The sequence below is a fragment of the Galeopterus variegatus genome, unplaced genomic scaffold (assembly GCF_000696425.1).
Source record: "Galeopterus variegatus unplaced genomic scaffold, G_variegatus-3.0.2 Scaffold555, whole genome shotgun sequence".
NCBI classification, from domain to species: Eukaryota; Metazoa; Chordata; class Mammalia; order Dermoptera; family Cynocephalidae; genus Galeopterus; species Galeopterus variegatus.
The window spans coordinates 303,587-320,147 of NW_007726666.1; the positions used below are offsets into that span (position 1 = coordinate 303,587).

Sequence of the window (16,561 nt, forward strand, 5' to 3'; positions counted from 1 at the left end):
CTTAGAACAGTGCCTGGCCCCTATAATTGTTGCTGTTATAACTATTGTTATCAGCAGCAGCAGCCACAGCAGCAACAGCTACACGCTGCTGCCCACAGCAGGTATTCAGTAAATACTCCTGCAAGCCTGTGACTATCCCAACACTAATCTAGGGTCCCTTGTAGCTGCCAGGACACGCCCTGTCACATAGCCAGCTGTTCCTCAACTTGTATTTTCTGGGCTTTTTCTTCTCTGAGTCTGCCACTGGGCAGCTGTCTCTATCATATTTCATTCTACTTATAAATATAGTCCAGCCTCATTTCTGGCTTATCATCAGACTCATGGGTTGTGTGACTTAGAACAAGGATTGCAGTTGAGAAATCAGCCTTCATCCTATTCCATCTGGATGGTCTCCCAACATTTTGTCATTTCTGAAGGTTAGAATACAAAAGACAGCTCTGGGCAGATTGCTTCCGTGGCCGACACAGGGGAGATGGAGGTTCCTTCCTAGAGCAGGCAGTGCAGGGGGGCCGGGCCCTCTGCCTTGTCTCACACCAGCATAGATCAGCTGACAAGTCCGTTAGTAATAAGGGTTCCTGTTAGCGTCTAAGAGGCTGATCTGGCATTGGCTCTGGATGTAATTGAATGCTTTGGGAAATTTGATTAAAATGTGAAAAAGATTCTTCCCGGTCATAGAGCTGTAAAGACTGTTGGGTATTATACAAAGGACAGGACCAGTTGTCCCTGCTGCTTTAGCCATCTCTGAAGGAACAGAGTCACAAAAATTCAGCCAAGAGTTGACTCAGTGTATAGCTGAAGTTTCAGTTCTTTCGTATGTGGGATAGATTAGTCCTGAGTTGAATGCCCGCTTGTTGCTTTTGAGGAGGACGTTAAAGATTACCTAATGCTGTGGCCTTTCTGTGTTGCTCTTAATATGATTTTTGTGTAAGGGAATTACCGGCCCACTGCTTTTCTGAGAAATCCAGATGGCTGCACTGACGTGTTCACCAGAGACTTCTGAGATTTGTGCCAAGCTTATTAGCATTTGCCAATCTCCTAGAAAAACCAACAATACTAGAAAACTAGGATGTGTGTGTGTGTTTTCCCTTAAAAAGCGGGCTTCTACTCCAAAGAGCCAGAGCAGGCAGACCATGTGCGATTTTATTGATCCATCATTCTCGGGGTGGCAGCAGTTCAGCCTCTTTCAGCTCCACTCCCTGTAGCTCACCCCATCACAATCGCAGATTTTCATGTTCACTTTAAATTGTGGACTGAAACCATGTATTCCCTAGTGAAGTACAGTTTCAGCTCAGAGAGGCTTCATCACAGCACTGACATGAAAAGACAAACAGAAATCTGACTTGCCGTGTTATCCATCCAATAAAAAAAACCACCCAAGGGTAGAGGAATAGATATTCATCACATCCCAGCAACTCAGCCAAGCCTGTGAGTTCAAGTGTAATATTTCTAGGTGGATTTAGAAAACCTCTTCTTGGCAAAGCAAAGAGTTCACCTCCTGACAGCTCATTTCACCAGTGGGTCAGCCTGTCTGGGTTAGAATAAAGAGAATTCTGCCCATCTGATTTGGGCCAGGTAGTGGTTTTCTCCTTCCCCAGTGATTTGGGTACCATTGTGGCGAGTTTGAATACATTTCCATAAGTTAAGCAGAACCTCCTCTTCATGTGGTCTGGACTTGCCTTCATCTGTAGTCAAGCTTTGGCTGCAGGTGACCTTCGCCCTGGTTTAGCATGAGCAGAATAATAGCATTGGCTTGAAAAGAGATTTGAGAGATGATTATGGGATTATTTCGTAGGCTTGTCACCAGAGAATTTATCTGTTACAAAGGGCATGTAATTTTTTTTTATCATTATGGAATTTCTCCTTGGGGAATGTGTGCCTGTGTATATATTCCAGCATCTACAAAAGCTAAACTTTGAGAGCACTTTTGTTACTGTCTTGCTTCTTCCTGGTATCTTATTTTTCCAGAAAGTTTTTTTGGTTAATGAAGGATCTCTGAAAGGAGCCTTAGCTACAGTGTGAACAATGAACTTAAAAAGGAATATTTCAAGGAAAGTGTGGTTTGATTTGAATTTCAGCAGGTAAGGGAAATCTGCTACTTAAGTGTATACCCTCTGCCTTTGGAAATTTCAGCCTCCCTCATGTGAGTGGAGCGTGTTTTTACTTTTCTTACTGAAATACTGAGGTGGACTTATCTAAATGTCTTGGTTCTGCCAATTGATCTGAGCTGGCAGTAGCCATAGTGTATAACCTGATGAGTGCCTCAGGGTCACTTATATACATAATTGTGGCAATTCCAGTATTTAAAGATGAACGTGGTATGATAAAGAATGAGCACTCATATGTGATTTACAACAAGCACACATGGTGATGGGAGACACTGATTCCATCCGCTGATACCTACCAGGCAGCTTCCATGGCCCAGCACTGACCTAGCTCTAGTTACAGAGAACAACAGCAGTGTGGCCCTGACTTGTGAAGCTGGCAGTCCACAAGAAAGTCATCATGAAGCAGGTCTCCTTGTTGAGTCAGCCCAGCTGACTGTTCTCATGGAACAAGCTGAGAGGCAGGGCCAGCTGTACCTCAACTCAGGAGGCCTCCACCGGTCATGTGGCCTCAGTGATCACATGTTCCCCTGGTCTCCCTCATATTGAAAACATTTCAGAACCACTTCTTTCTACCTGTTGGGATGACTTGAAGATGAATATTCCATTTTTCAAAGGTAGGATATTCTGTTCTTTCTTTCTTGATTTGCTTCATTTCTTACCTTCTTTTCTGGCAATCACAGGACTTCCAACAGAGGACAAGCCTGGAAAGAGAAAGGGCATTCAGCTCGGGCCAAACATGGCGGGCCGAGTTTGCAGCTCAAGGATAAAGGCTGTGGGATTCACAAGTCTGACACTGAGAGGCCAAGCAAGTTTTGGGGATGGTGAATTTCACTGTCCTCTGCTCTACAAAGTCAGGGCTCTCTGAAATGTGTTCGTTCCTTTGAGAAAATGCTATATGAATGCACAGTGACAGCAGCAGAAGTAGAATACTTGCCGTTTACTGAAAGTGATCAGAATTTTATGGTGACATTTCAGTGTTTAGCAAAACAAAGAAAAAATGGCTGTCTCAGAGGAGGCACAGGGTGACTGTTTCAGATTTTCTTTCAGAATGCTGATCTTTCTTTTGGGGGGGAAGGCTTTATATATATATATATATTTTTTTTTTTTTTTTTTTTTTAACAGAATGAAGTTGGCCTACTGGAGTTCTTCCAAAATGTGATAAAAGAAACTAGGGCAGAGCCAAAAAAAGTGACTAGTTGGGTCCTCAACATTTTTCTGGGCTATTTAAAGCAACAGAACCTTGCCATCAGTGAGAGGTGAGTAAGGTCTGGGATTTCTTTCTTCCTTTATGATGAACTCTGTCCAGAAGCAGTTGAAATAGGACAGGTCCAGTTTTTTGCTCTCTCTGTTCTCTCTCAGGAGCTCCTGACAAAACACAAACATCCCCCATGAATTCAACATTCTAAAAATGTTCTCCATGCCATCTGAAAATTCATTTATTTGTTCAGATTTCTGACTGTGCCCTCTGTCCTTTGTGCTAGGGGCTAGGTGCTTGAAGCTGAATAAGACAAGGCATTTACAATCTTGTGGAGGATTCAGACCCATAAGAAGACAGACAGTCATCTCAGTGTGATCCTGTTACGCTAGAGGCATGCACAGGGGGAATGGGACCAGGGGAATCACCCAGCATTTTCCTCTGGAGGGATGCTTGAGCCAAGCCCTGAGGAACTAGTGGGGATTGCCAAGTGAGGGGAGGGACAGGGGCATTCATACAAAGGAAGCAACAGTGCATCATTTGGAGATAAGCAGCCATGTAGGCTCAGGAAACCCAGAAACTGTAGGGTGTTCAAGCAGGCAGGCAGGAAAGGTGGGGACAGAGCTGCAGAGACGACCAGGGGCCACCTGAAAGACTTTGTGAGCCGCAGATCATAAGCTCATGCCAGTTTCATGTTGGGGGAATGCAGCGTGTCTTAGCTCAGGCTGCTATAACAAAATACCACAGACTGGGTGATGTAAGCCACAGATATTTATTTCCCATGGTTCTGGAGTCTGGGAAGTCCAAGATCAAGATGCTAGCTGATTCATTTCTTGGTGAGGTTCCCCTTCTTGGTTTGTAGATGGCTTGCTGTGTCCTCACATGGAAGGTGGGAAAGGCTGGGAGTGGGGGGAGGTCAGGGATAGAAAGCCCTCCGGTTTCTTCTGATAAGGGCACTAATCCCTAATGGGGACCCCACCCTCATGTCTTCTTCTAAACCTAATTACTTCCCAAAGGCTCCACCTCCTAATAACCATCACATTGAGGGCTGGGACCTTCATCATAAGAATTTGGGGAGACCCATTCAGTACCTAAAACAGTCGAAGAACAGACTAGAGGCAGGAAGCCCATTTGGGACCCTCTTGCAGGAGTGCTGATGAGAAACGACTCAGGCTTGAGCTGAGCTGGCAGTGGCTGGGCTGAAGTGAGGTAGACTGAGTCACATTAGCAAGACTTTGAGATTTCTTGCTTGGGCAACAAGGTGAAATGGAGGCTAGTCCTTTTTAATCTAGTAGGAGATAAAGCAAGAGGAATAAGTTTGGAAGGAAGGGATAGAGGTGGTCGCCATATTCCATTTTGGACATGCTGAGTTTAGCTGCCTGTAGGACAGATATCCCCCTCATGGGGCTAACCAGTAGACGAAATCTATGGATCTACAGCCAACAAGAGATACCTGGGGATGTGAATTTGAGAGTTCTCAATTGTTTATTATTCAGCACATGTTTACTTGGACTCTGCTATGTGCTAAGCATGAGGAAGCACAGTCCACAGGACAGGTGCAGGCCCTGCTCTCAAAGAGCTGGCAGTCTAGTAGCTGGCAATTGCAAAGCAGTGAAAGAGGTGCTCCAAGAAGGGGAAGAAGGTAACAGCTAAGCCAAGACCTGCACAAAGGATAAGTAGGGTTAGCCAGACAAAGCCCAAAGGGTAGAAGTGTTGCAAGCAAAGGGAACAGCATGTGTGAAAGTCCAGAGGTGGGTCTGGGCACGACACTTTTGGGAATGCAGGCGCGTAGTGCAGTGTAAATGGAGCATGGTCTTAGCGGCCTATAGATGGCACTCGAAGGTGTCAGACAGATGGGAACTGGCAGGGAGGATCCAGCCTGCTAGGCTGGCTGAGGGAGGAACCTGAGACTCACTAGCCTTTAACTGAGAAGCATGGGCAGAGAAGAAGGAAACCAAGATGTAGAGGGAAAACCAGGAGAGAGTTGGTGTCACAGAAGCCAAAGAAAAGGCAAGTTTCAAGAAGGAAAGGAGCAGTAGGTTTAGATGCAGGGAGTAAGGAAGAGAGTTATTTAGGGGCATGTGGGCAGATGACAGGGCCCTGGCAAGGTCCCGGTGGAAGGTGGAGCCCCAGCTGGTGGGTATGTCATTAGTCAGCAGCATCCCCTGGCCATGGAGAAGTGGAGTGAAGACAGACCCATACTGATGCATGGCTCTAGAAGGTTGTTTGCTCAAAGAAGTTAACTATACAGTGTCCACTTTTGTTCAGCCTCTTGCTCTCAATGTGTCTATCCCTGTATTAGGGTGGCCATGTGGCGTCACTCTGCTTCCTCACTTGGCTGCTAACTACCACCAACCTTGGATGAGTTCCCCCCTCCGGTCCCCAGTTTCCTCACCAGAAGTGAAAATGACAGTGCCTGCCTCCGAGGGCCTGTGAGAGGAAAAGGCCCAGTGCCCGGCTCACGGTGGGCTTCAGCGTTAGTTTCCTTCTCTTTGCCATGTTGGTATATTAAGTACCAAAACAGTGGCCACTCTCAGTCTCCTGAACCATGGCATCTGTTGTCTGTTTGCCTTTCATCCCTCTCCTCCCGGGTTTGACCTCTACATTGAGAAATTCTACTCTTTACACTGAAAATACTGTGGCCATTCAGGGATGGTGGGAGCCGTGTGGAAGAGTTTATGGAGGAGATACAACTTTACCAAAGCCTTAAAGGATGGACAGGATTTGGTGAGGGAGCAGGCTGGGTGACACCTGTGGGGAGCCAGGGATGGCAGTGGCAGAGAGCCAGCATGCTTTTGGAATGGGGAAGGGCATAGCCAGTAGGAGCAAAGGGTGGAAAACAGCCCAGAAGTGCAGCTGACTGTGTATGTGGAGGGTCTGGAAAGTCATGGAGGACTCAGCCATAAACCCCATAAACAGGTCAGGTGGAGAGCTCCACTCTGCGGTATGTGTGTGGGGATGAACAGGACCCAGTCCCAGCCCCCAAGGTGCTTCAGTCTCCTGGGGAGGACTAGACTTGTGCATCAGAGTTTTGTTTTTTAGGTTTTTTTTGTTTATTGTTTATTGAAACATAACTGATTGTACGTATCTGTGGGGTACTGTGTTGAATATCAGTACATACCTGTGTGCACCGTGTGAGTGCACCAGAGTTTTAATTCAGGGCAGAATGGGATGCTCCCTGTGTTAAAACTATACACAGTACAGTAGGAGCAGAGAAGAGGGCGATTCATGTTAGCCAGAAGGTTCCAAGAAGAGGCAATGTTTGAGCTTCTGGATGAAATATAAATCGCTTAGCTTTAAACTTACAGTTTTCCATGTTGTTGGTTATGATTCATGGAGTTGCTGAATATTGACTCTTAGAAGGCACCTCAGATATTTTCTGGTTCAGCTCCTTCATTTGGCAAGTCTGAGGCCCTAAGAGATAAAGTGACTTACCTCAAGTGGCACAACTGCTAATACCGGGAGCCACATCTCTTGACTTTCAGATCAGTTCTTTTATTTGTTGGTCTGTGAAATTAGGGCTTTGCTTAACAACCATGTAGGTAGCTTCTAAAGGAGCTGAGTGATAAATTAGCCTGTTGCGTGAACTTGGAGCCCCTGGTTCATAAGCACTAAAGTTTTAAGAACCCGAAGGGTACTCAATACTAAATAAAAGTACACTTGGCTCCAAAATCAAGGAGAGAGGAAGCTAAGCAACAGTTCTGTCTTATAACTTATGTAGAACAAGAACTGAGGAGCCAAAACCAAGCTGTTGCAGCTCTGTTCCTACCCAGTTCACAGAACTTTCTGCTGGACTGGACATAACAGCAAAACCGTGGAGTAAACATTAATGATTGAACAGCTTCAGCCACTAAGGCTAATGTTTCCAAAGCTTAGAAGGGCAGTAGCTGCAAAACCAGCGGTAGCCTCATGACACCCAGGCGAGGGACACTTGAGAGATCAAATTGGCAGGTCCCGATTTTGTGAATTAGCGTTCATCTTTAAACACTTTTCAGGAGACTGATGTTTAAAGGGTCCAACCAGAAAAGCTCTTGTTGAACTTGGCTTTTTAATGAGTATTTTGTTTTGAAAGGTTTTTCTGTTTTTTGTTTTTTTGATTAACAACTCATTCAAAATAGTTATTAATAGGTTTGATTTAGTTAAGAAAGTGGAAATTGCAGATTCCTTTACCAAGTATTTTGTGGTAAAATCAGGCAAATGCGATTGTCCAATCCAGTTGAGTGCCCCAAACTTTCAGGCCAACAGCAGTTTCTGAGCACTGGGAGACCAGGGAAGGCTTTTGAGCCGAGAAGGGACTGGGGGTGACAGGGAGATTAGGCCAGCAGTGTGATATGTGGGATAGCCTCCGAACATGAGGCTGCAGGCAACAGAAGAGACCATTGTGACCAGAGTCATAGTGAAGTCAGAAAGGCCGGTATTCGGAATACCAAGGAAGGGATGGTTCTGATTAGTGTTTTGAAGGATCACTAGGATTTGGCAGTAATGGACTAGGTGTGCAGGGAGCAGGTGATGAGTAGAGCAGAGACAACACGATGATCTGTGTCCAGGGACCTAGAAGCGCTGTTGAGACAGAACATGCGTGGTGTGAAGCAGCAGAGGAGCTGGTCTGTGGGGAAGATACGTTTGGTTTAGAACAGGCTTGACAGACTATGGTATGTGGGCCTGTGGCTTGTGAATAAGAAAGATTTTTACCCTTTATAAAAAAAATAAGAAAGCAAAGAGTATGTGACAGAGACCATGTATGGCCCACAAAGCCTCAAATATATTCCAAGTCTGCCGCCGCGGTTTGGAATGCACTGTTGGGGTGAGAGTGAGACCCCGAGGAGGCAGCTGATTACGTGGGTGGGGAGAAGTGGAACCCAAAGCCGCAGCAGCAGCCCTGGGATCAGATGTGCGCCCCATTGCAGACCGACGTAAAGGCGGAGAACCGAGGTAAGCGCACCGGAGCCGCGCAGCGCGAGCGGGCAAAAAGCAGACGGGGGACAGCCGAGAGAAGGCTTTTCACACGGGGCCTCAGATGCTGCCCAGAAGTCCGGGAGCAGCAGGACGAGGGAAAGCAGTGACGTTTGGCAAACACGGGAGGGGGATAGTTTTTAAGAGAAGAGCTTCTGTAGAGGTGGGCGTAGAATCCAAATGACATGTACTCACAGAGGCTAGATAGTTACCACTGTTGCTAGATCTTTATTGGTAAAAACAGGGTAAGAAACAGGGCAGAAGCAAGTAACTGCAAGATCAGCTGAAGGCATTTTCAAGACAGGGAAGATCTGAGCATTTGTGAAGGTGTGAGATTAAAGCCGCAGGACACAGGAGGTAAGCATTGACGGAGATTCATAGGAGTGGAAAGTGACGGGGTTAAGAGCACGGGTGGAGCCGTCCTGCTCCTCCTCCATCAGGCAGAGGAGGAAAAGGGAGAGGAGGGCACCCTAGAAAATTCTGGACCTTGTGTCAGCTGATGTTCTTATGAAGTGGGAGGCGAGGGTGTGTGCTGAGATGGAGCTGGGAAGGAGACCGGTGAGAACAGTTGCCTGGGTTGGGCCACCTGGTAGGGGCACTAGAAAGTCAGGGAGATGAACAAAAGGATTAGGGAGCAGCAAGTGCCACCTGAAGAACCAGGTCCCAGGAGCTTCTTGGGTCCCATTTTAACAGAAGCAGAGAAGGCGGACTTTAGGCCTAAGATCAGCTTGGGGATTGAGATGGACAGCACATTTCATAGCAGGAGGAGAGGTATGTGACAGGCAGAGCGTGGTCGTAGAAGTGTCAGGGTGTCTGTTCTCGAAATCCAAGCTAGAGATGGAGTTGTATCGTCAAAGAGCTCTCTGAGGGATTGCATGAAGTTGGCAGATTGAAAGATATTTCCTCTCCTGCGCTGGTCTCAGGGACGTGGAGGGTAGAGAGACCAGCACACAGAGCGATGTCTGGCCTGCGATGTCAGATTCTTCTTTGGAGGAGACACGTTCACAGTCCAGAAACTGGTATTGTCTGACAGCAGCAAATTAGTAGCTTGTGCTTCTGCTGCCATTATGTTTCTAATCTGATGGTTTATTTATTTAATTTATGAGTGGGGTCTTTCAGGGTCAGTGTGACAGGTACTGATCTTCGTCATTGTCTTACTCAAGTCTAGTCCTGGCATATCTGGAATTAGTATGTGCAGTCTACCAGATATTCCTGTTGCTGGGAGGAATCCCGTGACTCAAATATTATTGATCTACTGTCTGTCAAGCATTGTGGGAACAAAAAGGTGATCGAGACATCCCAAGTGCTGTTAGGTCAGTGGAGAGATTTTATAGTGTAAATTTATGATCTAACTAATGAATTAAGGTCATTAGATGAATTTCTCTAAGGTGAAGTCTTTTTAGTTATTTTGTGTTCTTTGCCTGTATCTCCTCACCTCCACATCCTTTATATCACTGTTATGGTCTGAATTTTCTGTCTTCCCTAAATTCATATGTTGATAGTCTAACCCCCAAGGTGATAGTATTAGGAGGTGGGGCCTTAGGGAGGTGATTAGAGCTTCCATAAATGGGATTAGTGCCCTTATGAGAGAGACCCAGAGAGCTAGCTTGCCTCTTCCACTGTGGAGCAAGAAGATGCCATCAGAGAACACAGGCCCTTACGAGGCACAGAATGTGCCAGTGCCTTGATCTTGGGCTTCCCCGCCTCCAGAACTGTGAGAAATAAATTTCCGTTGTTTATAAGTTACCCAGTCGATGGTATTCTCTTATAGCAGCCCAAAGGGACCAAGACAGCCATCAACTTATATGGGCATAGGGACCCTATCTTGTGCATTCTCTAGAAATCCAGCTCAACTTTAGTGCTTATTATGGGTTCTGTACACAGTCTACACTTGAAAACAGTTGGCCATTGTAATTTCTAGGATCACAGAACATCCAAGCAATCCACATTTTTTTAAAAAACCTGATTCCTTATTACTTGTCAGTAAAGGTGGGAGGCTGGATATTAGTTTATTATTTAGTAGCCCTCTGTCCCTTTCCTTTTTGAGGTTTAATCAGGGTGGTTCACAGATGTTCTTAATATCAATTTAGTAATTCTAGACACTCTCCTAACCTAATTTTCATTTGGAATTATCTTTTATCCGTGCTTTGTTATAAACAAACACTTTAAGGATAATGGGCTGCCTCAGTATGCCAACTGATTTCAATGGACTACTCTAATAAGGGAGGCTAGATACTAACCACTGTCTGTCTAATTCACTGTACTTGAATTAGAGTACAGTAAGTCATACCTGGTTAATTTGCATTCCATTGGTTTAGAATTCATGGAAATTGGCATAGAGGCTAAGCTGTAGTTTCCTTTTTATTATCTAAGAGCTTCCAAAAAAATTAATAGTGAGTGATGGGAACCAAGACTTAACAGAAGGTGTTTTCAAGCAGCATTAAGTGTTTCAGAAACTTTCATTTACACAGACACACTAACGTGCTATTTATAAGTCATGCTATTTATAAGTCAACTACTCCCCTAATGACTTCAGATAGACAGCATTTCATTAGCCTAGTTACTAATATATTTAGAAGTAGCAAAACCATATATTTTGAAAGAAACAGTCTATACTTCAGTCTTGTCTTTTCAGTAATCTAGGCACTTACCTCCAGCCCTACCCTCAAATGTGAACTAATGACACTTTACTGTGTTTGGATTCCCCCTGACCTTTTATAATATGAGATCTCCGCAAATAAGTCACATCATAGAAGTATATATACAATGCATTCTGGGCCCTTCTACGTCCAGAAAGCTGTTGTGAGCCTGCAAAAGAGGAGAGAGTATGCGGAGGGCCCAGGACAGATGACGACATGGCTGGTAGTCATTGTCCTCCCTTACAGAAAATCTCTTACAGTGAAAAGGAATTTACGTTTGCACAGAAACACTCAGAAGAGTGGCTTTGTTAGCTCTTTTGTTTGAAATAATCTTTAAGCTGATCTTTCAGTTGAAAATATTTAATTATTGGATTTTTTTTTTCCTTTTCTTGTCATGGTTCACGAAATTTGCAGCCACCTCCTTTTTTTGACTAATTGCACTGAGCAGTTGTCTGTTGCTACAACTTCTGCCAAATGGCCGTTACTGTTGGGTGGTAAAATAGACAACAGCACTAGTCACAAAAGTTCGTTACATCCTAAAATACAAAATAAATAAATAAATTACAGCCCACCTCCTTTTTTTGACTAATTGCACTGAGCAGTTGTCTGTTGCTACAACTTCTGCCAAATAAATGGCCGTTACTGTTGGGTGGTAAAATAGACAACAGCACTAGTCACAAAAGTTCGTTACATCCTAAAATACAAAATAAATAAATAAATTACAGTCCAGTTGGCCTGATACTTTCATCCCTGGGCATGGGTCTAATTATTTAAACCTACAAGATCAAGTGTTCTCATTCTGAATAACCATTAATGGATACCTGACAATGTGAAGTGTCAATTTATTTTTTCTCATTTTGGGGGCCACTAGTCCTGTCACACCCTCTGCACTCGCTGAGCTTCTCGACCTGCTGGACAGTAAAGCAATTTCTTCATCAGCGGCTAAACAGGTATGTCCACACTTCCTAAAGCTTCCAACTGCTCCACTCTCCCATAAACATTTTCTGTGAAACCCAAATGCCATCACTAAGTGGATTTCATAATTGAGGTATTAAATGCTTGTAGTGATATTTTTATGCTGAAAGGTAGAAACATTTCAGTTAGCAAGGATATAAAGCCAATATGTGTGATGCAGGCAATTTGCCTCATATCATGGCTAACTGGGGGAAATAGTTAGTTTGGCTTTTGCTTGAATGTCTCGCCCAAACATCTGTTCACATAGAGGGCTGCTGCAGCTCATGGGAGCTGCTGACTGTGTGCAGCTTCCACCATGCTAAAGGCCACCACGGCCTTGGCCTGGTGTCTTCTCACATCCTTCCATCCTCTGCAGCCTCCCAGCCAGTCCCAGGGCCTCCTCTGTTTTTGTCATGTGGTTGTCCTCTGAGACTCAGTTGTCAGCAAGGAGGGTGAGGTCCGGCTGCTGCACACTCCGTAGGTAAAATTTTACACAGGTACTCAGTGTGTGAAAGCCCAGAAAATTAGCATAAGCTAAGGTGGCCTTCTGCCTCATCCCCTCCTCCACCTAACAGTGTTAGGTGGGTGACAGATTCCTGGAATTCAGAAAACTCTTACAAATAAGTACCCAGAAAGATAAAGAACACTTAGGCAGCTGCCTCATCTCAACTTTAGAGATCGCAGCTGTCAGTGTTTCAGCCAGAAACATAATGTTATTTTAATGGTGCCTTTTGCATTTAATATTTATAAGCACTAGCAGTAGTGGCAGGTTACAAAGTGAGGCTTTGGAAAAGTGGCTACATTTGGCTAATTATGAGGCACGATGGAGCATATAGCAGGCTCTATGCTGTGAAACTGCAGACAATAAATAATAAAGGCTCTGTGTACCCACCTTGAGTGAGGCTGTCAACTCAAGGGACCTCGCCACACTTAGGAAAGGCTTTTGGTTGCCTGCATGTCAGAGAAATACAAATGTTTATGACAATGCTCAGCAGGTACAGAAAGATTAGATGTCCTGAGGGCAGGAAAAAACTATACATACATATATATATATATGAGCAGATGAATTGTAGCATTTGAAAAGAAAGAGGAAAATCTTCCCTTTTCCTTTCTACCTGTCCTGCCCCACAACAAAACAAAATGAAAAACTTAGTGCAGTGAATGAGATAGTTCCAGTGGTAAGAGATGGAAAATGCTAGAAGATGCCAACAGCTGGGTTCAGATGCAGATGGAGACACTTTCTGATTTTATCAATTTCCAGCATATTTGAAGGAGGCGGGTGAATCCTGGCTTCTGTGAGGAATCAAACTAAAATAAAAGCCTGATTAGAAAGGTATTTAATGTGTGCTCATCAGGGAATCTCCCTTATGTATCTTTGTCTTGGGATTTGGGGGTTGGTTTTTTTTCTACCTTTTGTTTTCTGCTTGTAAGAAAATCATTGATACTCTGGGGGAAAATAGTATATGTCAATTATAAAGAATTTAAGTAATACAGACAAAAACCAAGATTTTCAAATTCTTCCACCTTCAAGTAACTGTCATGGGTATTGGGTGAACTTCATTCGAGACGTCTGTCTGTGCCTCGGTACAGTTAGAAGGGTGCATGGATGGGCAGACATGCGGTTAGAGAGAGACTTTCAAAACTAAGAGTTTTGGCCGGCCCGGTGGCGCACTGCTACAGTGCACCGCTTGCGAAGCATGGCGGCGCTCCCGCCGAGGGTTTGGATCCCACATGCGGACCAGCCTCTCACTGGCTGAGCGAGGAGCGGGGGCAACACCGAGGGTTGCGATCCCGATGCCGGTCCCGGTCCGGTACAGGTGCGACACTGAGGGTTGCAATCCGTTGCCGGTCACGAAAAAAGACAAAAAGACAAAAAAAAAAAAAAACTAAGAGTTTATAGTGTACTTCTTTTTAGTTTATTTTTTATTAAGTGTACAGTTCATTGGGTTTTATTTATTATATTCACAAGTTGTACAGCCATCATCACTATCTATTCCAGAATGTTTTCATCACCCCAGAAAAGAACCCCCTCCTCCTGGCAACCACTAATCTGTTTTCTGTCTCTATGGATTTGCCTGTGCTGGGCATTTAATATAAATGGACTCATACAATATGTGGCCTTGTGTGTCTGGCTTCTTTCATTTAGCATAATGTTTTCAAAGTTCACCCATGTTGTAGCATTTGTCAGTACTTCATTCTTTTGTATGGAATAATATTCTATTGTACAGATACACCGTATTTTGTTTATCCATTCGTCAGTTGATGGACATTTGATTTTTTTCTACTTTTTGGCTATTTTGAATAATGCAGCTTTGAACATTCATGTACAAGTTTTTGTTTGAGCATATATTTTCAAAGTTCTTGGGTATATACTTACAGGAATGGAATTTCTGAGTCATATGGTAGGTAGCTCTATGTTTAACATTTTGAGGAACTGCCAAACTATTTTCCAAAACGGCTGCACCATTTTACATTCCCACCTGCAGAGCACAAGGGTTCCAGTTTCTCTACATCCTCGTCCACACTTGCTATTGTCCGTCTTTTTAATTATAACCATCCTTGTGGGTGTGAAATCATATCTCACTGTGGATTTGGTTTGTATTTCCCTAATGACTAATTACGTTGAGCATCTTTTTGTGTCTCAGTTTTATAGTTACTTTTAAAAAAAAAGAAAAACTGTAATTTGCAATTAATTTTTTCTGAGTTTAACAGAAGTGCAAGTATGCCTTAGGTTAGAAACCTGTGACCCAGAACAGAAAGGCTGATTCTCCTGGGTACTGCTGTGGCCTCCAACCTGGAAGAAGTTTCCTTAGAGATTAGGTGACCGGGGGTGAGGAAGAAGGTTGGCTGAGTGACTGACTCCTGGAGATGAGTGATATGCAGAAATAATCATCCTCTTCTGAGAACATTCTTACTCCAAAGAATCTCCCATTTTGTGTTCTAATTTATTAATTCATTTCTCACCACCTGTGTCTGGCTGACATTGTTGCCCGTTTCTTTCATTCCTTGCACATGTCACTACACCCTCCTCCCAGGTGTTCCAGCACTGCTTCTGAGATTTACAAACCTCATGTCTCCAGCACCCTGGAGCCAAGGAAGTTATAAGGTTGCTGCCGTGATGTAGCCCTACTTTTTAGAAACTCGAAGATTATATATCATCATGAGCAACCTCCTGGTAACTGTAGACAAAAGCATCCTGCATTCCTCTTACAAGATCCAGAAGTGGCAAGTGGCAGTCTCCATCCCCTCCCCTCACTAAGGACAGGGCCAGCCTGGACACATCAGATTCCCAAAGTGTCAGAATCACAGCTAACCTCCAAATAACATCCCAGGATTCCAGATGTTGAGCCCCAGACTGCTGGTCGTGCAGGGAGTATATGCGTCTGCTCTGTGCTCTCCTGGAAACATGCCGATGATCCACTGTGTCCTAAGGATCATCCAGTTAATGCTTCCAGTGGGACGGAGCCAGATTGAGTTCCATGGAGATGGAAATCACAATCAACACACAAGTGTGCCATTTAACCAATGCCCTCTTGTCTGCTTTGGGGTCTGCTTTAAAGAGAAATCACCAAAAACCTTTTAATGTAGAAAATGTTACATACCATGCCCTAAAGCTGTGTTACAAATGATTTGATGTCTTTTTCTTTTTTAGTGCTTCAGTTCATTGCACAGTTTACTGTGCCTTGCTCTCTTAGGGGCTTGAGTTGATGTCTGTGCCTTTCTAGAAGAATGACTTTTCACAATACTTGCCTTTGACCAAAGAGGGGACTGGCTTCTCCATAATTGTCACAGCTCCATCCCTGCCATCTCCCTTGAACACAGGTCTTTCCCTCACACCATGACCTTGGATGCCCGGGACAGGCAGGGACAGACCAGGGGCCTATAGCGTTAGCTGGAGGGACGGTAGGGTAGCAGTTAAGAAGAGGGTGTGTGAATTCAGTCCCCAGGGAACCAAAGGTTGCTGGCTCCAGAGAGAGAGAGAGAGAGAGAGAGAGTGTGTGTGTGTGTGTGTGCTTTCATACTTTTGTTGGTCATTTATTAACACAGGACCAGCACTGCGCTAGAAATCCCTTGTTATGTATGTCTTGGGTGGGCTGCAGCAGGGCCCTTGGAGCTGCACTCCTGGCCAGAAACAACTGCACTTGGAATGCACTTCCCAGGGTGTGATTAAATACAGACAAAAGCTAAGGATTTATGCTGCAGCACAAGCTTGGTAACCGCAGAGACCATTATGTGAGCGTCAGGGGGGCCAAGGAGCAGGAGAGTCTGGCCAAGAAACAGGGCCGGCCCTGCTCAGTGGCTCCCACCCTGCTAGGATCCAGCTAGGAGTGCACAGTCCTTGTCTTAAATAGGAAAGAGCAGAGGATTGGACAACTAGAGTCTACTCTGTCAGCCCATGGAGCTGGATCTGGGCTGTCATGGCCACTTCACTGATTTGTGAAATTAATAAATTGATGTGTTCTAACCCTGGAGTAAAGAACACTTCAGCCACCAGATTCCCTCCCATTGGTCCTGGAGGCTGCTGAATTCTGTTTCTCTAGCATCACAGCTTTGTACCCCACTCGTCCCGCCCCACTTTCTCAGGAGCATCCAGCCTCTCTGCATTTAATATCGTCCATCCTAGCTGTGTACTGCTTTTTTTTTTTTTTGAATGGTGTGATTTGGAAGTGATCCCCAAGCACATCACCACTTTTCTGGCTATTTTGGCCCACGCA

General features: G+C 44.7%; 1 protein-coding gene across 1 annotated transcript in view; it reads left to right on the top strand.

Moving 5' to 3' along the window:
- PET112 (PET112 homolog (yeast)) overlaps positions 1-16,561 on the top strand; it is an 82,178-nt gene that overhangs the window by 60,375 nt on the left and 5,242 nt on the right. The window contains exons 10-11 of the mRNA XM_008570011.1: positions 3,228-3,361; positions 11,764-11,842. Of these exons, the coding sequence (XP_008568233.1) occupies positions 3,228-3,361; positions 11,764-11,842 (213 nt within the window). The remainder of the gene's footprint in view (positions 1-3,227; positions 3,362-11,763; positions 11,843-16,561) is intronic.